Raw genomic sequence first — 24,032 nt, forward strand, 5'->3', positions numbered from 1 at the left:
ATTTTGCTGTTCGAGCTGCCACTGTTGCATTTTCTTGCAACTGCTGTTATCTCTCTTCTTGTTTCTTTTCTTTTTCCTCAAACAACTGCTGTAATCTCTCTTCTTGTTTCTTTTCTCGTTCTTCTAGTTTCTTTTCTCGTTTATTTTCCCGTTCTTCTTGTTTATTTTGCTGTTCTTGTATTGCTGCCATCAAATCTGCTAAGCTGTCGTTTGATTTGCCGCTTCTCGTTTCCATTTTTTTTTTCATCCCACTCTCTGACACCAATTTGTTACGTCTCCGTTTGTTAAATGATTTCCAGTAAATTCGATCCAACGAAACTTTAGCAACACAAGTCCTTTCTGAAATAAAACTGGTTTGCTTTTCCGAATACAACTTTACCGATACACTTAATTTCAACAGTCGCTCTATAACAAACGCTAGAACGTCTTTCGTGCTCGACAAAACTCAGTCCAATTACACACTCTCTGACTGCAGTTCAATTACTCATTACCTCTGTTGTCCCGTCACGTTGTGGCCGTCTTATATATATACATACAAGACTAACACGTGTCTAGTAAATGCTAGGGCATTCTTGAAGGAACAGGATATTTCTAGAAAGAGGTGGCGTGATACTTGTCACATGACCTCGCTGATGCAACAATATGTTGAAAAGTTATGAACTGTGTCTTTTAGTTATCATCATTGAATTAAATTTATTGTTAGAAGAGGCATGTGAATTGTTATTAAAGATATATATATATATATATACACGTAACCAACGGTAATATACCTCCCAACCATGGTCTCTGAAGGGGCCCATTTGAACGATATTGAAGTAACTTAGCTAATTTTTATGGGCACATAAAAATATCTAAATATTTTTATTTTGGTGGAGGAACACAAAACATTTTGGTAAAGTATACTTCCATAAAACCTGGAGGGAAACAAAGTGTGTCCAGAAAATAAAGCAAGACCATGGATATGTACTGCAAATCCTTTTTTGACACTTCAGAAATACAATATTTAGTCTTCCAGAAAATGACAAATTCAAAGGTATTTACAATTTTAATAAAACAAACAATAAGGGTTAACCCACATGTTTGGTTGAAAAATGAAATTGTCAGATACTTTTGTTCAAAACGATTTATTTGAAAACCATTCCAATAATGATATAAAGACCATGTTTACCAAAATAAAAGAGTACAGAGAAAAACTCAAACCATTAACAGCATCAATATTTATGAAAATACTTAAATTTTCTGTCAACTAAGTTTCAAAATGTTGGGTAGTGATGCAGAATGATTAAAGGTAATAAGTGTTTTTGCATAAACAAAAAAATCTATGTACCTTAATGCCCCCTCTCTAATTATTGCCCCCCAGTATTTTTTATAAAGCTTACCTTGTGTGACAGCAATAGTTATCCAACATATAATACACTTTTATTACCATAATTTTTATTTGAAACAAAAAAGAAGAAAAACAAACACACACACACACACACACACACTTATTAGCAATGAAAATCAACAAATCTCACATGAAAAACAGAAACTGAACTGCATCAATACTATAATTAGCACCACCACCCGTTTGCAGTTTGCATCACCCCCAGGGCATTAATTAGGAGTAATAGGATAGGTTAAAAGAATTTGTAAATGTAACCTACTTAACTCTTTTACAGAATGCCATTCAAAGTGTTTTTATGTGTTCAATGTCAGAGTTACCAACTATTCATTGCTGGTTTAGCAACAGTTTGTGACAGAGAAGAAAAAATACCAGATACAATGCATGGGGATATTAAAAAAATAAAAACTGTACATTAACTGTTCTAAAGAGTTTGAAAATGCAATATGCAAATTGTACAATGGAAAAATGTATTTTCATTCTTCACATGAACATCAACTTATATTCCAACTTGTGAGAGTTTGAGTTAAACTGACATTGTCAATTCATAGACATATCTTGAGTATATATACTTTTGTAACACATTTAATTTTTTGTGTAAACCAGAATTGTATATTTCACTAAAAGCTTGCCACATTTCACATGGATACGCACAGAAAATTCGGAATCAAAATTAACATTCTGTCTCCAATATGTGGTCAGGTTCCAATGCACTGACCCCATGCATATTGAATTAAATGGATTACTTTTCTATTGTTTCTGCATTTATAAAAATATACATATATTAATTTCCAACATCTGTTAATTGTAAAGCTAAAACTCTATTGGACCATTCACATTAAATATTTCTTTAATTTGCTGATGTGACTTTTTTATTTACAGAAGTTAAAGATATCAGGATAGAAACAATAAAGTTTATGACCAGTCAACCCTCATGATTAAAGTCACATTGAAAGATGACTACTATCTCACTAATAGCTGGTGTTGCATACCATAATAACACCACCAGTCATTATTTATTTTCAGCCTGGCAAATATATGAACGAAATCAACATTGTAAGCACACTTTCATTAACAAATATTTAAACTGGAAAGCTTTTAAACAAAAAAGGGAGGGAAGCTTAAGACTCAAAAAACTAAAACTGAGCGTTCACATTATTTATAAGGTGAAAAAGCTATTAGAATGTGGAATTAAGTCAACTCATAACTTAAGTAATTAGAATATGTAAATTATGACAACACATTTGATAAAAAAATGGCATAATGCACATTCTAAAATCAGAAGACTTTTTACATTTAACATTTCTTTCTTTGTAGTATATTATATAATTATATGGCACGTTTTACACACATCTAATAACACCTCTAACAGGAGATATAAAATGTATGTTAATAAAAGAAAGTGAAACTGATATCAAAAATAAAAATAGTTTATGTTCAACATTTAATCATAATTAGGAATGAAAAAAAGCAAAAAGGTAATATAATGTAATTTCAGATTTGGTTATGATCCTGTCATAGAGTTTTTGTATAATTCTACAGTTTCTTCATTTGACCAAAGTTTAACCATTTTTTAAGCACCTTTTGAAGGAAGAAGTATCTATTTCTGTAGAGTACTAGTATTAACTTATAAAGTAAATATATATATATATATATACTTTTTTTAAATACCTAGCATATAATCAAAGGTTAGTGTTCAGAGAAATTATTAATCACAAAAGGTAATATTTCATGTTTTCATATGATTTTTGATTGAAATTATTTAACAATATTTAGAATACACACATTGCAAATTGAAATCCTTTCAGGTTTAAAACAGAAAAACAAACAATGCTCTAACTGTTTTATAAATAAATAAATATTCTAAACAGATTCATGTAACTATAAATAGTTAAGCAGTGTGCTGTTGCTAGTGGTACAGCAAAGAGGATTTTAGGTTTATCTTAAGAAATATTGAATACAAGTCAAAAGAGGTTATAATTTCATTGTATAGGTCACTGGTTAGGCCACATTTGGAGTATTGTGTTCAGTCTTGAGCTCTTTATCTTAGAAAGGAGATTGAACTGTTGCAAAAGGTTAAATAAGGGTTACTAAAATGGTGCCTGGGATGGAGAGGTTAAGATATCTCAAATTGTTTTCTCTTGAAAGAAGAAGAGTAAGTGGGGATCTGATTGAGGTGTTTAAGATTGTAAATGGAATTGATAGTGTTGATACATCATCTTTTTTTATACTTAACAGTGAGAATAGTAGGACTAAGGGACACAAGTATAAATTTTGGCAGGGTAAGAGTCATCTTCAATTAAGACAGTTTTATTTTTTTAACAAGGTGGTTGGCCTTTGGAATGGGTTGCCTTCAGGTGTTGTGGAGGCAGTAAATTTAAGTGAGTTTAAGAGAAAGTTTGATAACTATGTGAACGATAAAGGCTAGCTTTAAGATTTTTATTATTTTATTCATATAATAGTTTTAATTTAGTTTAGAGGATGGGACAGCTGAGATGGATCAATAGGTCCCTTGTTGTCCCAGAACATTATGTTATGTTAAATACAAAACAACAGGGCATACTATTTCATAAAACCTGTAACTATTACTATACTCATTATACAAAGCATATGAAAAAAACAATAAAGCACTCTACATGGGAAAGTATTTTAAATGATACTACTTTTATAATTCATGAGTACAATATGCTCTACTTTAATAAGATTATTTTAAGTAGTAGTATTTCCACAAATAATGTGTAACAATAGTATTTCATCAATAATATTTTAACTGGTTTTATTCTCCCTATTATTAAGGAAAATTTAATACACTTTTACTACAGGTATCTTAAGTAGTATTTTCATAAGTAACACAATAATAATAAAAATAAAGTGTGTTTAATAACTATAATATTCACAGTTCAATTATAAAATAATAATAAAGAATGTTACTTCACCATATCATTTACACACTATCCACATCCTATTTTCCCTCATCACAACCATTACATAAATATTTGATTCATTTTGAGATTCACAGAAATAACAAAAAAAGCCAGATATTAGCAATACATCTAAAAAAAATGGTTAACAACAAATATTACAAGATATGGCTTATTCAGTATATTCTCCTTGAAAGTATACAATATTTTTATCTGTTTCATAAATCTTCACAGAATGTAGAAGACCTGAAGGAATGTATGGTTTTAAGGACTCCCATATAAACACAGCTACATTCTCTGTAGTGCTGAAGAAAGATGAATAAAGCCATTCATAATAATATATCTTTACATGTTACACTAACTTTATTACATAAACAAAATCATACTCATCTGATATGATATTTGAGAAGAAAACATTACTTTCAATCAGTTGCAAAAGTAATTCACATTAATGGAAATGTTTGAAAAAAAGAAAACTATTTCAACTCACAAAAGAAGTAAAAAATAACGCAGGTTATTTAAGTAAATATTTTCTCACATCAACTTTCCTAATAAATAAAGACGCAACAACGTGATCTAAAATTGACCCAAAAATTTAGCACATAAGAACAATGTTCTGTTCTTCTACTAAAGTACAAGTAATACCCTCTTTTAAAAAAATGTAAGCTTTTGAGACCTCCTTAGGATTATCGTCCTTTGTGTAATATATCATATATATCATTTTGTATCATACAGATACTTATTGATTTGTAAGTTTGCCTTCTTAATGCTGTAAAGAATCAGCTAACACAAGTATCTGCATATATAATCATGTTACATGTCAAAAGAACATTATATGTGTGCATTTTAACTGAACAGGACTGAATATTTGATTGCTATATGTATATACATCTGCAATATCTCCATATCAAGCCACCATATTTTTAAATTACTTCTCACATGAAACACTGATTTCCATAGCTGGTGAGACAGTGTATGTTTTTCTGGCTTGCTTATTAGAACAAAATAAATCTATTGTCAATAACTTTTATGCACTGTGACCACTTATTTGATGACTATACAACCTAATTTTTGGGGAGGTTACAATCATGTTTAGCTCTAATGACTCAGACCTATAACATAAGAATTAATACAAGTTTAAGAATTAATTCTTAAGTTTATAGTTTAAAACAATAGAGACATCCAATCCATACAAGTTTTGTACATGAATACCTAAAAGTTAAAAATAATTAAAATGACTCAATACTTTCAAAAATCAAATTTCAGATCTCTAATATTGCCAAAAATATATTTGAAGTTAAAAACCATTACAAAATAAAAATATTTTGAGTAAAATAATCCTCAAATTGTTTTTATACAACTTATTCAAAATTCATATATTACTTTTAATGAAAAAATTTAATTAAAATATTTGCAAATTATTGAAAGACATGGAACAAATGAAAAATTACATAAGTGACTAACATTATATCACAATTTACTGGAGAATATTCAACTTCACTACCAGGCAAGTGCTGCCTTAATAACTGTATAAAAAAAAAGTGGTCAATTGGGAATTATAAAAAAACTTTCAATCTGAAATAACACATTCTTACATACAAATATGAATAAGTATTTCATCTACATAACTTAAATAAAGTCACACATACATTTTTCTAATGTGACTATTTATCAGATATCTAACATAATTTCGACTAACCTGACTTTCTCTATGAAATATGGTACATCTTTATCCAGATTCTTATGATCTATGACCTTCATAATAGCTTCCTATAAGAAAAGAACATATGACCTGAGACCATAAAGAAAAACTGATTAGAATAATTTCATGTTACAAGCTATTAAAACTTTTAAACTGTCCTAAAATAAAAGTAAGAACTGTGTGTACTTAACACATTCATGACAACATAGCATAATTAGGAAACCACCCTGAATATTTCAAGTTAAACAAACAATATCCACCAAAAGTGAAAGACATAATTTTGTATTTAATTTTTAAGAAGAAAAAAACTTTTCATTTTATCATTCCAATAGAATATGGCACTTTGCCTGTCTACTGTACTTAACAATATTGAAATATAACACTTAAAGCTGACTTTCTATCAGACCTTTTTAAGTAGCTACTTTATCAAAGAAAAATCACCAACAACAGAAAAAAATACATACAAGACAGGGTTTAGTGTTCTCAGGTGTACGGATGAACCTGACAGGTATGAATAGTAACTACAGATAGTGAAAAGAAGAAGGGCAGAAAATGTTATGCAGCATTTAACCAATCTTGTCACTCTGAAGAGTTTAACAGAAACAGATCAAAGCAAAACATAGTGAAAAGCAATCTTTATTGTATACAAAAAAAAAGATAAGGTTAGATGAGTGCACAGAACAAACAAATGCACTGTTCTCTAGGTGGAGAGAACTCTCGTAAAATGATCCAAAAGAAAGCCTGAAATATACTGAATAAAAGTGGGAGAGTAATCCTACTGTATATGAAATGCAAGAGCATCCTGTCTCCAAGAATGCATTCATTATTCATGTCATAGGTCATTCCAGTGGCAAAAATACTGAAGGTTATAGGTGTCACAAAGCCCACAACTTAAAAATACGTGTACTTCTGCAGGATTCTCTTGTACAGGGATGCTGCAAGTGAAAATGGACATGACTCATAAAAATAAGTAACAAAGACAACCAGAAGTTTAGCCCCATTCCAGAACCAGTCTGTTGTTAAAGTATAAACTCTACTGTATGCATGCACATCCAATCTTTTTTTGAACTCAATTAAATTTTCTGCCTCCACCATCCTTGAAGGCACCTAATTCCAAAAGCTAACCACCCTGTTTGAAAAGTAATACTGTCTAAACTGCAGATGACTCCTATGATGCCAAAATTTGAACTTATGACCCCTTGTCTTATTGTTTTCACTGCTAAACACAAAAAAATTTGATGGATATATATTACAAATACCCTTAATAATCTTAAACAACTCAATCAAATCTTCTCTGACCCTTCTTCTCTCCAGAGAAAACAAGTTTAGAGATTTTAGTCTCTCATCACAGGACAATCCCACCATCCCAGGTATCACCCTAGTGGCTCTTCTCTGAACCTTCTCCAACAATTCAATGTTCTTCTTGAGGAAGGGAGCCCAAAACAGTACACAGTACTCTACACGAGGCCTTACAAGTGATCTATACAGCAAAACAATAATATCCCTTGTCTTGTATTCAGTGTTTCTATAGATGCTACCCAAAATCCTATTAGCCCTATTGCTAGCTACAATACACTGTTTACATGACTTAAGTGAATTTTTTATCACAACGTCAAGATCTTTTTCTTCAACTACAGTATTCAATGTATCCCCATTTAAATTGTAACAATAATTTGAATTGTGAAAACTTACATTTTTGGATAGTTAAACATCATCTGCCCTATATTGGCCCAATGCATTAAATAATCTAAATCCCCCTGTAAATCTGCAGCATTTTTGATACAGTTAGCCATACCAAAAATCTTAATGTCATCTACAAACTTCAAAATTTTGTTAGTCATCCCAGAGTCAATAACATTAATATAAATCACAAACAGCAGAGGATCCAGCACAGAGCCCTGAGTCACACCACTTGTAACTGTGATCCAGTCAGATCTAATTCCATTTATTACTAACTGCTTTCTACTCTTCAGCCAATTTTCTATCAAATTTAATAACATTCCACTCACACTCACAGATTTAATTTTTGCAACAAGCCTTTTGTGAGGCACCTTACCAAATACTTTCTGAAAACCAAGGTAAATCAATCCACAGTATTTCCTTCATCAACTCTTGCAGTAACATTCTCAAAGAATGTCAGAAGATTTGTTAAACAAGACTTTCCCTAAGTGAAACCATGCTGGCTCTTTGACACTATATCAAACTGCTTTAAGAGACTCTGCAATGCATCTTTAATCATACTCTCCAAAATCTTTCCAACAACTGATGTAAGAATAACTGGCCTATAATTGCCTGTACAATGTTTATCACCTCCTTTAAATATTGGACTAACATTATCCAACTTCCAATCTTCTTTCACTACTCAATGACCTATAAATCCTAGCAGTTCACAAATAAAATATTTAAAACTGTAGGATAAAACTTGTCTTGTTCAGGGGACTTATCATTTTTTAGGGTTCCCAACTTTTCTCTTACAATATCAGAACTCTTACATCAATATTTTTCCCCATACATGAATCCAAGTTATTTAAAAATAATGTTTGCAACACTAATGATAGGAAAGGAGGGTAATAAGGTATTTTAAAATACCAGACTTGCTCAATTTGACTATTATTATTATTAGTTTATTTTCATGACAAAATAAAAACTTAAAAAATACCAATTTATAACACAAATATGAATTTTTCAAGAATATGTAATCCACAACAATGACTTAACGTCAAAACTTTGTGTAAAAACTAGAATAATGAGTAAACAGCTGATTGATAACCAATGGTGGTAAGCATTTATGAGTAGTTAAAATGATCTCTCTTAGTTAAGAATAACATGTAGATTCTTATTTGGGGATTTTTGGCCCGGAAAAGCACTGTGCCCCAATATATTATCAATTTCATAATTTGCCAAGAAGTTTTTGGACAGTTGGGATGACATTAATAAAGAAAGTTTGACACTAATGAGAAACATTTTCAAATATACATTAATAACATTATTATATATTATCCTAATTTATGACTTGGTGAGAAAACAGCACAACATTTTTAGAACTGTAACAAAAGGCATATTTTGATCTTCGAAGGTTTGGAACACATAATCAACTGATGGTTCAATCTTCAATATTATCTGTACTAATTTGCATATTTTACTGACGATATTACTGTAACCACTAGTTTATATCAATTGAAAACCCTTTTACTTCACAGGTAATCTATATAGTATGAAATAAAATATTTGCATGTAGTTTATTCGTATGTTATACAAAATAAAAAATCATGTTTTTATATGTTAAATATAAAAAAAATGCACATTGTTTATGTACAAGTACTGGATGCTATGTGGGACACTAAACACAGTAACCATGCGTTGCAAGAGTACCTTGTTGCAATCCATTAAAAGAACTGCATCTGACTTAATCAAAACAAATATTCATTTAACAGTCCCTATTCCAAGCAAGTTAACAGTCATAGTCTTTTTTAACATAAAATTGTCAAATAATTAGTCATACCTAATAAAAAATATAATAATATACAAACAGCAACACAGAACAGTAACACTAACAGTTTGATTAGAAAATAAATATAGGCCTTTAACTCTAACAAAATAGTCACAAAAGACAGTTTTATCAATTGATTAATTAAATATACACCATGCATAATGGCATCAGCTAAATAATACAAATAATTATAAATAAACAGCAAAACATTAAAGCATAAAAGTAACACTTCAGTTAGAGAACAGGTGTACACATTTTATTGAACCCATGTGGCTTCTCAATGCACGCACTCCACCCTCTGCTATAAGTCATCCCACTTTGCTTACCATGTCTAGGGTACAATGTGTTGTGGGTCTCTTTATGGATTGTTATGGTGCCCCTAGTTGATCAGTATTCCTTTATTTCCCAATGTCATTAACCCTACGTGTATAGCAGGGGATCAAAGTGCACATGTCATGATCTTTTTTACAGAGCTACATTCAAAATTCAGTTTATTATAACTATTATCAATAAACTTTGAATCAAAATGTAATTTATGTAATTCATGCTTTAATTCTATTCAAGTTTGAATTTCTTAATTTCAAAAGGAAATATCTAAATAAATTCTTAATCTTCACTTCTCTGTACCATGTGACACATCTTCAAATTACCCATTTTAGATTTTGTTTCTATCCCTATATGATCTTCTGAGTTTGGCACAAAGTACACACTTATACTACAGACATTGTTAAGTTATAGTCTCCTATCTTGTTTTACTGAGATATAAACCAGAAAGTCACTTCCATATGCCACACCCATCTTATCACATCCTGTCTTTCAAAAGGTGTCAATTATTCTCTCTGACATTTGTTATTGGGTTATACACTACATAAATCACATGGTCTATTTTGTTTGCAGTGTGACACTGATCCGAGATGTAACAAAACATTCTTAATCTATTAACAAGTAAGTTAGACGACCAAATAAATTAAAGTAGTTTCTATAGAATCAAATCTAGTGAGTGACATGGTTTGGGTTTTCTAAAATTCATATTTGAAAAATATAGGAATTATTTTTTGGACAACAAACATAGTTAGAGAAAAGAAGGCTTAAGAAAGCAGGAACTCAACTGCAAACTGGTCCAGACCAAAGGCAATTTATAACTTTCTTGTTGTTTATGTATACATTTTTTAATAATTATTATATCATTTTTAACAAAACTAACAAAAATGTAAAAATTAAAAATTTACTGGGTTAGATAAGAAAACTTTAGTAAAAAATATAAACAATTTTTGCTTTAATTTGATCTTCTGGTGAACATGTGTATTATGTGATATAAACTGAAATTCATGTACCATAAACTATTCACACTCCCACCAGGTGATTATTTTCTTCCACAGCAGTTAGACATGGTTCAAAAAGCAATAAACCAATGAAATTTGAAAAAAGCAGCTGTGAGAAGTTAAAAGGGTACAGCCCTTAAGATAAATAATTTTATTTATCTATTACAATATACAGTCATTTAAAAAAAAAAAGGTGTTTCAGATTTTATTTCATATTTTTCAACTTTTGCCACAGTTAGTGTTATGGTAGATAAGATAAGAGATAAAAAAATAACTTTTTCCAACAAAAAAAATAAAGATATTAATTTAAGAGGTTCTAGAAGTTTGGCAAAGGAAATATGGAAACTGTAAGATGGAAAGAAGTATTTTTATTATTTCCATAAAACACCTTTCACTTTACTGACTCAGTAAAGGTTTCTTAAATTCACAGAAAAAATCTTTAGTACAAATACTTAAAAAAAAAATATTTTCTGTGTACAATAAACGTGTAGTGTTTACTAAAGCTTGTCACATTTTGTGAAGATGCACTTAGTGAATTTGTAATTCTAGTAAACATTGCTATGCAGGGGTCAAAATAATAGGGTTTTTGGTCATTCAAAATGACAATAATACATCTGTTATGACTATCGTTTACCTTGAGGTTGCCTCAGAGGATAACCTGGCATGGAACCTTACTTATGGAATTACACTGTTACTGAGTAAAACGTCTCTGGAGAAAATGATCATTATTTTAAATAAAATATTTTTGAACATATTTTTGCTTTTTTGTCTTGTGCTATATGTTGTTCTAAACAAATATGCTGGACCATAGACAGTGCAAAACAGCCATGAGTGTTTGGCTCAGCTGAATGAAACCAGACCATGAATGTAATTCCATACTTGCCAACAGATGTCGCTGGTCAGAGTAACTCCTTACTCTCATTTTATTTGAAAGTGTTTCCAGTCTCCAAAACATGTTTTGAAAGACAATTTGTACAAAAAAATAACTGTTCTATTCTAAAACCTAAAAACTTACCTTAAGATTATTTCAATATTTTTTCCTTTGAAATACTTATTGGAGCAGATGAATGTATAAATTTATATTGTTTACAATTTTCAATACTAGTAAAACATACAAATCTGTGGTACAAACTACAATTAACAAACACTTCACCATTTTTTGCTACTTCCCATGAGTTTCATGGATGAAGACCTTCCTTGAGGTCAAATAAAAACATAAAATGCTATGAAAGCTTGGCTTTACTATCACCAAAAAAACCTGAGAACAAATGTAGGGACACAGGTAGGCCTGAAGAATTACTTAGGTTGTTTGGTTGCTTGATTTGAAACAAATCCACACTGGGCTATCTGTTGTGTCCATGGTCGGGAAACAAACCTTGGATTTTAGCAGTGGTATAAGTCTATAGACTTACCACTGTCCCACCAGGAGACTAATTAATTTGAAGCATGTCTAAACTTACTTTAGATTCAAGCATATACTAAGCCTAGCATATACTTAAGGTTAAGTCTAACCTTACAATGACAACATCATGTTAATCAAAGTTTGAAACACTACCAATCTATCAATAACCTATATTATGTGCATCAAATACTAAGACAAATAATTAAGTTGCTGGTTTTCAAGTACTTAAGCAACAATTCCCTTTTTCCTGACAAGTGACAGCAAGGTTGGTAAAAATGTAAGTGTAAACAAATTATTTTTATTGGAGTCCCGAGTTCTGATTTGTTTACTAGTACTTAATAAGTCAAATATCTCATGATCATGATGAAAATGTTGTTGTACAGTAGGTGCTACTTACAAATATAGCAGTTTATAGATATGTTTAACATCAATGATTATTGATACAGTAGGTACTTATGCTACAATAAAGCCTCACAAATATGAATACTTTTATTTAACACAGGTAGAATGAGACTCTTTGCAAACTATTGCATTGGTTAACATTAAACCATCTTTGTGAATATTGGTGCCTCATTGCTTTTACACTTAAATTTACACTACAAGAAATTCTTAATATACAAATTATTTAAAACAATTAGATTTTTTCTCTTAAAATATTAAAATAGATTTTTTTTAACCCAGTCTACTGGTTGTGAATTCAGTTCCAGTACTCAGACTCCAAAGATAGGCCTGTTGAAAATGAAAAGATCAGTGAACAAAGTGAATCAAAAGACCCACCAATTAAGAAAAAAAAAGGCAATTTCTAGAAAAGCATGTGTGGCTCCAATGAGATAACAGAAACATGAAATGTTTATGGTGTAGTGAGTTTGACAAAACTTCTAATAGAGTTCAAAACAACTTTGTAACTGGTTGTTCATTGTTGCAGCTTCATTAAATCAAGAAACATAGATCAGTAATGTTTACATTGTTTGTGCAAAGGTATCCAAGGCAACACCAGGAACTACATCCCTCCCAAAAATTGTACTCTGAATGGATGAAAAAGAATCTGACATGATAAAAAAAACTTTTTACAACTACATTATACATTGAATACCATGAGAAGCCCTATATCGTCACTTGAAGGCACTAATTTTGATACAAATCTGAATGCACACTATACAAGTGACAAACAAACAAGAACTTTCATATCTTATACTGCTCATGATATAAGAGAAAACCTTTGAGAGAAAATGAGAACATCTTAATTTTTTGGGCTCATTAATAATTCTTGTATTGACACAGCTGTGATTAAGAAAGAAACTATTCATGTTAGGATCACTGCTAAAAGTTTTTATCCAGTAACTCATTTCCTGGCACTTAGAAAAGTGGGAAAAGCTGACGGCAAGGGAACAAAAAATGTCTTGGTGAAGGTTATGGAAATTAATGGTAAGAGTAAAAATTGGAGGGACTGTCTCACAACTATGACAACTGCTAGTGCCCTTGTAATGTCAGGAAATAAAGAGATGTGTAGCCCTAACAAGACAGGATAATTGTGAACATGTTATCGACTTCCACTGCACCAACCATCATCTGGAATTTGCTATCAAGCATGCAGTTAAGTAGCATATCTGGAAAAAATTGACAGAACATTACAGAAAATATACAAATTTTACCATCATTCACCTCTTAATTGGGATGGATTACAAATACGTGGAAGAACTACAAACATCATAGTCCAAGGGCCAGTTAACATTACTGAGTACAAGTTGGGTATCATACATAGAAAGAGCATTGATTGTAGTAAATAAAAATTGGAGAGTAATGGTAGAGCACTTAAATCAGGTGTCAGTAATGAACACAGGTGAAAAAGCTAGTAAGGCAAAGTGTTTGATAATAACTCCTATGTCACTGGAATTTATATTGGCAATGAAACTTTTACTGAAGTTGTTCTCACACCTCACAGATCTTAGTCTTGTGCTTCAAAAAACAGATATTGAAAGTTCCAGAATTTAAACTGACACTTGAAAATATCAACATGTAAGATGAAATATTTGAGCTGATGAAAGAAAATTACATTGATGACGAAGTTATTCTTCTGCAAACTGTGCCCCTGACAGAGGCAAGCATTATGCTGATGTTGAATGTGTGCATAAAGATGGCAAGACCTTAGTGAATTTAACTCAAGATTCAGTAATTAGCATTTTCATGGCATTTAAACCCCACCTATGACCAAGAAAAGAGAAAGGCTAGACAAGTATAGTGTGCCAGAGGTCAGAGCTCTGACTGATCATTTCAACCCAGATAAGACTAAGCAAGAATGGACTGAAGTTCTCATACAAACCAAAAAGATGACTGTCATACCTCATGTTTCTGACTTCTGGACACAGAAGCTACAAGAAGAGAAGAGAAAACAATACAATAACATCCTCCCACTGGCAAATATTATCGATGCATTTGCAGTTCTCTTAACCTAAGGTTGAGAGAGCATTTAGCTTGATTGTTTTGGTTTGTTTGGAATTTCCCACAAAGCTACACAAGGACTATCTGTGCCAGCCATCCCTAATTTAGCAGTGAAAGACTAAAAGGAAGGTAGCTATTCATCACCACCAACTCTTAGGCTACTCTTTTGCCAAAGAGGAGTAGGATTGACAGTTACATTATAATGCTCCCATGGCTGAAAGGGCGAGCATATTTGGTAAGAAGGGGATTCATTCAGCGTGATGGCCAGGATGAAAAGATTGGCACTAACGCCTTCACTTAGCACCACTTAATGACCTTATGTCTATAAGACTAACTAACAAAACTTTGGCCTCAAATGATCCCTTCCAACAATTTCCTTGTGAAAAAGCAAACATTTGTCAGATGACGGGATGATGGATATAGTAGATTTATTTAATGATGAGTCAATGGACATGTCAGTTGAAGCAATAGACTAACTTATTAGCTGAGGCAGGGGAGTTTAGAGGATGGAGATGGCTCAATAGATCCCATGTTGTCCCAAAATGTTATATTACATCAGAAGTGGCCATGGAAATATAAAAGTATGTCTAGATCAATAATATTATCAGCTTTGACTGATTTTGCATTGGAGAAATCAAAGGTTGACTTTCTCTTTCAACATAATTCTTGCATGTACAATATCAGACATGTAACAAAAGCAAACAATGTTGTAAAACAAAACTTGTTGTTTTTTTAATTACTTTATTGCACAAGTACAAAGTAATAGCACAAATAAATACCATATAATATGGAATAAATAGATAATTATAAGAATAAGTAATTTTAATGTCACATCATATAAAAATTATTGACATGACCAAAACTTGGCTTGGACAACAAAAAAATTCAGAACAATTCTATCCCCACTGTGCATTATCTCACAGAAATGGGGGTTATGTAACTGCACAAATGGCATACACATAGGGTGAAATACAAGGAACATCCATATCTTGGAAATTCTAAATCCTTTATCTGAATGCATGTTTACGATCTAAATATATGAATATTTTGAATCAGAAAGAGCTGTTATATATCCTTCCCAAAAGTAATCAATTTTCAGTGGTATCACAATACCTACAAAAATATTAAACAATGTCTAAAATGTAGTTCTGATACATTGCATTCCACTACAACTTTATATCAACTATGGTTGTTATGTGACTTGTTGATTTGCACATTCAAAACTGGTTTAATATAACTCACTCTGTTCTGTGCTTCAAGTTTTTTATTTCGTAAAGACTTCTTTGCACTCTCCTGACTCCCAACAGAAAAAATATCCTGGCTTTCAAAAAATTCAAAGTGTAGCTAATTATTTGTTGACATATACTTACATTCATATAATTTTTCAAATCAGCAATGTTCATAACCATCCCAGTTGTTTCATCAATCTGAAAACATTCAAAAATCTCTATATACACACATCTATATAATACTAAGCTAAAAACTTATACATATATATTACAATTGTTTGAAATTGGCTACTCTCAAAAACATTCTTTGAAGTTGGAGAGAGAATTTCCCTACCATGCAAACATAATAAATTATTGATTTACAATAGAATATCACAAACTGGTTATAAAACAAGTGTCCACATGTTTAATAAAACAGGAAAATAGCACACTAACCACTATTCAGAAATGAAAAAAAATATTTACAATTATTACACTTTACCAGAAGGAATTCACAAGATGCAAGGTTATCTTTTTTTGGAGAAAAAACAGATCATTTGTACTCATTTTACTATACAGACATACATACATATATATTAGTTCTAATAATAATTCAGGCAAGAAAAATATAACAATAGCCTGTCAGTGAAATTAGTTTCACTTTGTCGTTCTTATATAATTCAAGTGACATATAATAAATGTCATGGCATGACTTACTTTTGTAGAACAGCAAGCAAATCATTACATACAATGGGCATTTTTGTTGAAAATTCACTAATTATGAATCTATCTCAGTTTACATGCATGTTCATCAAAAGAGAGAATACTTTATCAAAGACTGATATTGTAGTGATCAGAAATTTAATAATACTGTAGTATAACATGCTGTCTATTATCTTTACTGTGCTAACATTTATTGTAAACTAGTGATTGTAGTAAATGAACATATTTTTTCAAACAGTGAGCTATTGTAATATATGAACGAGTTGTAATATATGATGCTGATAACCTGTTTTATCCTAATTTGTACAGTACATGCAATTCATATTGTAGTCAACGTTTTGCAAGTCATTTGTACAGTATCTAAATGTTTGTCACATGTTATTATGCAGATGTATTATGTTACCAATGACAAAAACTAAAACTGTCGTTACACACATGTAGAAGTAATATTCTCACTAACAAAAACAAATAAGATCAAATCTGGGAACAACAAATTTAATTTCCCAAGAAAAGCTTAGTTTCTGATGTATTATGATGCATTGTTTCCAGCTAAATAACAAGACAAGCAATAGAGTAGCACTCCCCCATAGTGAGATGTGTGGGTTACAAAACAAAAGAGTTCTTTTTACATAATCTCTTAGTTTATGTGTGGTGAGTAAATAAAATTGTCAGTACTTCTGTGTTACATCATTATTCTTTATCAAATCAATTATTAAATCCAATTATGAAACATAGGCTATGTAACTGGTAGTGCATAAATATTAAAATTTCCCTTAAAAGATAAGAGCTCCATACAACAACACACTTGTAATTGAATTAAAAGAAACCAGAACTTAATATGCTCATTAAATTTTGACTATTCTTTGTTTTATTTTTCTTTAAATACATAATTCATCTTCTGTCTGTATTGCATGCAGATGGAAAACATTTTAAATGATTCAAAATATATATGCAGTGTCAGATAAGTAAATCCATTTTCGGAGATTTTTTTCTTGACTAACATATTTTTTACAACTAGTATACTATTTTATAACACTGTTTATAAATTCATCTTTACAAAATTTCCTTAGCTGCCAGCTTAAATTTTTTCTTAAAAATAAGAAAACTAAATGCAAAAAAACAATGTTATACAATATCTTGAATACAAATATAAATCCCAAATAAATATTCACCTATGCTATTACTGTTACACCAAAACACAAAATGTCTCCCTTTTTTAACGTTTAAAATATAGGACAGAAGATGATCCATGATAAAATTAGGCTCATTACAAATGATAAAAAATGAAACTTACCTCACCCTTGACAGTAACTTCAACTAAGAAATAAAAACACAATATAAAATAAATCTGATGTTGCAGGTATTAAGAAATATAATATAAAAATCAGCTTGTCTTTATTTTTTGGTACGAAACATTTTATTTAACTCCTCTGCTAATCTAAACAAATAAAATGGGCTTTCAATATATCGATTAATATAAGAAATACTAACTTTAAAAAAATATCGGGTACACTTTCTTATAGCCCTTTTTTCTCTGGAGAGACTATAAGCAAATGCTAAATAAGTTTTTTCCTTAATTGTTCATACTTCTTACTTTACAATGAAGTTTATTGAGCACATTACTTTCTGACTATATTTTACACTTGCTTAGTTTTATTGTTTTGATGATCATCCAAAAAAATCTGTTTCTAGCTTAAGACTCACCCTGCTATTTTTACTTCTACTTCACAGGCAGATTGATAAACAATTAATGTTCAATTTCAACAATGTTTTTACTGTAGATAAATTATTGTATATCAGATTGTGCAAGATTGTTTTTAAAATATAGATATAAACACAAACACATGCAAGTATATAATTACTTAAAGAGTCATAAAAATGTATTTATCCTTCTGCATATTTTTGTGCCTTATATGTGTAATATTAAGATGCATTGATATACATCAGAAAAGTATCTACAAAATGCAACTGTTTGAAATATTATGCAAAGAAATAAAGTGAATTCAGACAGCATAGGAAATAAAAAAGATCTCTAGAATATTAAGACAAAATCTTTATTCTTGCAATGTGAATGTAAGTCTTGAATAAATGGCCAGATCCTAGTTTTGTCAAAAGATCAACTTGGCTGCTGCTATAGAGTAGGTTAAAGCAAAAGACCAAGCAAAGAATAATGACATAGAACAGAGTCCTAATGCAGTGTCCCACAATCCATAATTAGTTACATAAAAGCCATTCCAACAAAACTGTAGTAGTCTCTGTACCACTTGAAAAGAGTAAGACCCCACTCCAGGAAGTTATGACACAGTAATAGAGTCAAACATATACAAGCCTATGGAACAAGCACTGTAATATGTAATCTTTATCTAAGCAAGAGAGTTAGTGTAGGTTTACAACCTTTCCACATTTACTTTACATGAATATCAATAACTAGAAACAGAACACCTGCATAAAAAGTCAGAAAAAGTTACCTTAATATATCTAACTAAAGATATATTTGACTCTTGTCATCAAATGTTAAAATATAATGATATTTCACATCATACACACATAAGTTACCACACTAATAGTTATGGGTAAAGTAGTGCCATCTGTTGGTATGCTTTTACAGTAACATAGCAATCGAAACTGTCATGCATGTAAATATTTCTGCACTGTTGCTTGAAAATGGCTATGGATTTCATCATAACTCTTATTATTTGATTATTCAAAATATGTTTCAGAAGTAAAAGTAAAAAGTTTCCACAAATTAATTTGTTAAAAAAAATCACATTAATCTATTTGTACTAATAATTTATATGTATCTAACTACTCTCTCAACACAACGAAAAACTTGGTGACAGAATCCCACTCAATCCAACAAGATCATCCTTGTTTAGGTTTTTAAACAAATATACAACCTATCATCCCCTTATAAATATATATATATATCAAACAAAATTGTAAAATAATTCAATAAAAGTGCAATATACATTATCAGCCAAACCATTCCATAAGTTTACAAGTAACCAAAAAACATTTTTTACCAACAAGTATCCATCTACACTTACAAAACTTAAACTTATCATCCCCAATATTCAAGTTTGTATTTCTAGCCTATTCATTATGCCACTTAAACAAACAATCCATAGGAAGACTATCTAAAACAGTGTTTCCAAACATGAAATGGTGCCTCCTAACTCAGCAAAGTTTCTGTTCACATTAAAATAATTTTCACAAAAGATAGCAGCTAAATAAACAATAAACATATTCTTTACCTGTTTTTAATAAAAAAATTTTAATGATAAAATGCTTGGAAGGAGTGAGTAAATGTGATAGCAAAAAGAAGCTTTGAGAGCAAAGTGATAATATTGTTAGGTTATCGTTGTCTCAAACTCTTCTGTTTCTTTCATCGTTATTTCTGGGTTTCCCACCAAAAGGTAGCACTGCCAACAGTACATACCCCCCCACGGTGGGTACACCCCACAGTTCGTAAAACTTTGCCTTAAAATGTTTGAATTACTTGAATCAAGTCCTCTTTAATTCTTCTGCAATCCAGACAAACCAACACTTTGATTAAAGCTATAAAAAAAGTTATGTATACCTGTTAAAACACTCATAATCTGATTCAGTAATAAGACATGAGTGAAATGAATAAAGAATTACAAATCAGCCCATAATAAATACTAGTTCTCTAAAGTCAGTTCAATACAAGGTGAAAAAGTTTTACAGTACATGAATAAACATGAACATTTTATATAAAAACATTACCTTTATAATTATGTCCATGGCCATTTGGATTATTGCATTTTCCATAAGTTTTGATGTTTTCTTCATCTGATAAACGCTTACTATCAAATCAAATAAAATTTTAAAGTTATCTTGAATTTACAATCCTAATGTACGTAAGGACTGTAAAGTATCTAAAAATATATATTTAACAAGAAATTGGCAATGCTTTTTAAATTATGCACACAATTTCTTAACAGAAAGATATTACACTTGAATACTAATTGTACAGCAGGGACTAAAATTATGTGCAGTACACTTAAATATAATCGAATTAGTTTTTACTTGACATATAATGGATAGTGTTCAATCCAAATACAACTATTGGATCAATTCCTTAGGCCAAACAACTGGTTATTATATAGTTGCTATATTTATTAAGTAAATTTTATTTGTTTCACAAGATACTATGATACACACAAGTAAATGTAAAAGTAAATATGAAATTTTGGAAAAATGCAAACCAATTATAAATTAAATAGGATTAAATAACAATACTTTAACAGATATGTATTCATACTGTGCCTAAAATTGTCAATATTTGTATTACACAAAATTACAAATTATATAAACAATCTTGTCTTGTCCAGACAAGTCTAACACTTGTTTAAATCTCAACCTATAGTATGCCTTGAAATATATGCAAGTTGTAACATGTTAGCGGGTGTTGTCTTAGCAACAGCTCATTTTCAGTGAACATTATGATCTCTGAGACACTGACATAGCTGATAAGATATCAGTTGCACGAAGAGTGATCAGTGATAATCTTTGCGTTCACTATTTATCAGAAGCATGTTTTAGAGATTACTCTGAAGTAGTTGATAATTTTAAAGTGAACTCTAATTGTACATCATATTAATTTGTGTTGGATTCTACTACCCCAATGCACAAGTGTTACCAAAAAAGGAAAAAGTATAGGACATTATTTATTGTCATGCTAAAGAATTACATCAAATGATTGGTGAAATAATTGCATTTGATAACCAATCACATCCAACTCTTACTAATGAAAGTTTTTGTTTGCTTGATGAAGAAGGCACAGCCATAATACAAATTATCAAACAAATCATATTTTTCTCAAACAAACTGTCCCAAATATATTATAAAGATACATGACTGAATTTTCTGGTCAGATTTTGAATGATAATGTCATTTTTCCAACATGCTGGTCATGCTAAACAACAAACAAAATTTTACTTAAGTTTCACAAGGCAACATTACAGCCCAATATTCTGAAAATTAGATGTTAAAGCAATTACACATGTAGGCCTAATGCTCATTCAAGTTGTTATATTTCATAAACAGTAGTATATGTATAATGTTATATTAGGGACACACACTGATAACACTTTAAGGTATATTTGTAATCATTCCAGAGACCTGTATTATTGTTACCCCTAATGAAAGCTTTCTAATTTTTTGAAAAATTATGTCAAAAGTCTGATAATAATAATATTATTATTATAGAAACAAGATGATTGGATAACAATAAGAAGAATAGGCAAACTCTAGTATTAGTGGCAGAATTTTTTTGAAATATCAGTCTATTTCCAGATCATAAAACGTGTAAGATTTGCAACTACGTAAAATTTTATGTAAACATGCCTGTGAAACGAATTCCTCAACGAGCAGAAAAAGTTATTAACATAGCAGCAGTCCCTACACAATCTGCATCACTACAAAGTACAAGCGAACCCCCTCTTACTTAGTTTTACTTTTTGGTTTCCCTAAAAATAAAAATAAGTTAAACTCAGAGTGTAAAATAACACATATCACTCACACCATTGGTAATTCATATCCAAGTAATTAAAAATAAACGGTTAACAACTTAAAAAGGTTTACAAATATACTTAATGGAAAATAATTAGGTTTGCATTCGTCAATTGATGTAAAAAATATGTATCACGACAGACTGTTGAACCCGTGACTTCGAATCCATCTTCCAAGTTAGAATGAAAAGCATGTTACATTAGTAACTGAGAGGTACTTCACAGTGAATCACGTTAATTTCTGCATAAATAGTGGTTACCTCAATTTCATCTGCTACCATCAAACAAAACTAATTATATTATATTACAAAATACACTTACCTATGCAGTCTGTGACATGCACTGAACTTTTCTACTCTAGTTAAATACAATACAGGAGCCATTATTTTGTTGAAAATGAATACCATCTAGTAACAACGTGAGAATGTGCCAGTTATTTTTTTCTCTCTTATGCTTGTCGAGATAAAGATTAATAGTTTTTTGTAAATTAATTACTCACTTTATGCCACATGGGTTTGAAGAGAAAACATAAATAATAAGAAAATCTTAATATGTTGTGGATGTTACTAGCATTTTCAAAAAATTAAGTATTAGCTATCTGTGCTGTGCCCAAAACGGGTATTGAAACCTGGAGTTTAGCGTTATAAGCCTTCAGGCTCATTGCTTATTCACTGGGCGGCAAAACTGGGCAACAAGCTATTTCCATAGTTTGTAACATCGGATGTATCAGTTTGAGAGTTGGAGTATCATTGAAGGTGATTAACACAAAAAGGAGTTGGGTCAAAATTACACAAAATGGAAAATTATTCAACTCAAGTTACAAGATAACTAGATCTATAATTTAATTTTCACTGAGATGTTCCATTGTGAATAAACAACAACAACAAAAAGACTTAATAAAATAAAATAACGAAAGATAAATCTAAATATATCCTATTGTTACGACAGCGGAAGTCACGTGACGTTGAGAGCGTGGGTAGTGAATTTCTCGAATAATCCGGGAACTCGCGAATGTTGGAGATGCATCTTTGCTAGTACATAAGCCTGACAGAGAAAAGCCAGCGAGGTAAGCGAACAATAGTAACGGTGAGTTCTGTGTAATTTATGATTCAGTTAGTTTCGAGCTAGTGTTTTGCACTCGTAGAGAGCGAAGTTATCGAGATAGTGAATCGCTGTGATTTATAGTGTGTATTATAAAAGTTGTTATGTTTAAAGTAACGAGAAACGTACTGACTGTGGAAGTACTGTGTACTAAAAGTTTGTATCGAGGAAGAATAAACTGGTTTAATCAAGAAAGGACTTGTATCGCTGAAGTTCCTCGGAAAGAATTTCTACCGAAAATTAACAAACAAGCAGATACGTAACACTATTCTCCATGTACTTGAAATAAATCATTCTTGAATTCTCTAATAGATTTCCTATTGTTTATATTAGTCCACAAAAATAACAAATTGTAGCCCATTAGCCGAGACTACGGTATCGTAGATTGCGGGAATAAATGAGTATGGTATGGGACGGTGCCATTTGTTTTCTACTTCTTAAGATATAATTTTCGCGACGAAACAATGTCATTTCCTGTTTAAAGGTTAAATCTACAAACAGTCTGATGCTAATGGAAATGAATTACAGACTTGGTTCGGACCTTACTAACCTTTTCCTGTGCTTCGATGAAAACGTTTGGTTACAGTTCTGTAATGAACATTTTAGGCCTGTGTATTACACGAGACATGCTGATAATAATTTTGTGGTGTTTAACAATGTTATGTCGGTTAACGAATTTCTCCAGTTTTTAAACGGTAAACATTCCAATATATAGTTTAGTGTTGAAGTTCATCAGATTGATAAACTTTTGTTCTTAGATGTCTATATCTTATTAAATACCCAGGGTAAACGTATTGTTGCGTCAT

General features: G+C 30.8%; 1 protein-coding gene across 2 annotated transcripts; it reads right to left on the minus strand.

Moving 5' to 3' along the window:
• Nucleotides 1-3,861: 3,861 nt before the first annotated feature.
• Nucleotides 3,862-22,937, minus strand: LOC106471179 (6-pyruvoyl tetrahydrobiopterin synthase-like). Of its 2 annotated transcripts, none has more exons than XM_013931773.2 (6): nt 22,447-22,937; nt 20,339-20,418; nt 17,886-17,908; nt 16,031-16,087; nt 6,005-6,075; nt 3,862-4,610 (listed from the first exon to the last, which is right to left on the minus strand). In XM_013931773.2, the coding sequence occupies exons 1-6, from the start codon at nt 22,530-22,532 to the stop codon at nt 4,478-4,480; spliced, it is 450 nt and encodes a 149-aa protein (XP_013787227.1). In that variant the 5' UTR covers nt 22,533-22,937; the 3' UTR covers nt 3,862-4,477. The 2 variants fall into 2 exon arrangements, with proteins under 2 accessions (XP_013787227.1, XP_022256550.1); XM_022400842.1 differs by lacking the exon at nt 22,447-22,937 and adding an exon at nt 22,137-22,191.
• Nucleotides 22,938-24,032: the final 1,095 nt, after the last annotated feature.

This window comes from Limulus polyphemus, unplaced genomic scaffold (genome assembly GCF_000517525.1).
Source record: "Limulus polyphemus unplaced genomic scaffold, Limulus_polyphemus-2.1.2 Scaffold111, whole genome shotgun sequence".
NCBI lineage: Eukaryota > Metazoa > Arthropoda > Merostomata > Xiphosura > Limulidae > Limulus > Limulus polyphemus.

Coding starts and splice junctions, on each gene's coding strand:
- LOC106471179 (XM_013931773.2), bottom strand. CDS start 22,532: ATGGTATTCATTTTCAACAAAATAATGGCTCCTGTATTGTATTTAACT. Junction 6,076..16,030: donor ATTTGAAAAATTATATGAAT/GTAAGTATATGT, acceptor CTTTTCTTATAG/GAAGCTATTATGAAGGTCAT. Junction 4,611..6,004: donor TATTTCATAGAGAAAGTCAG/GTTAGTCGAAAT, acceptor ATCTTTCTTCAG/CACTACAGAGAATGTAGCTG.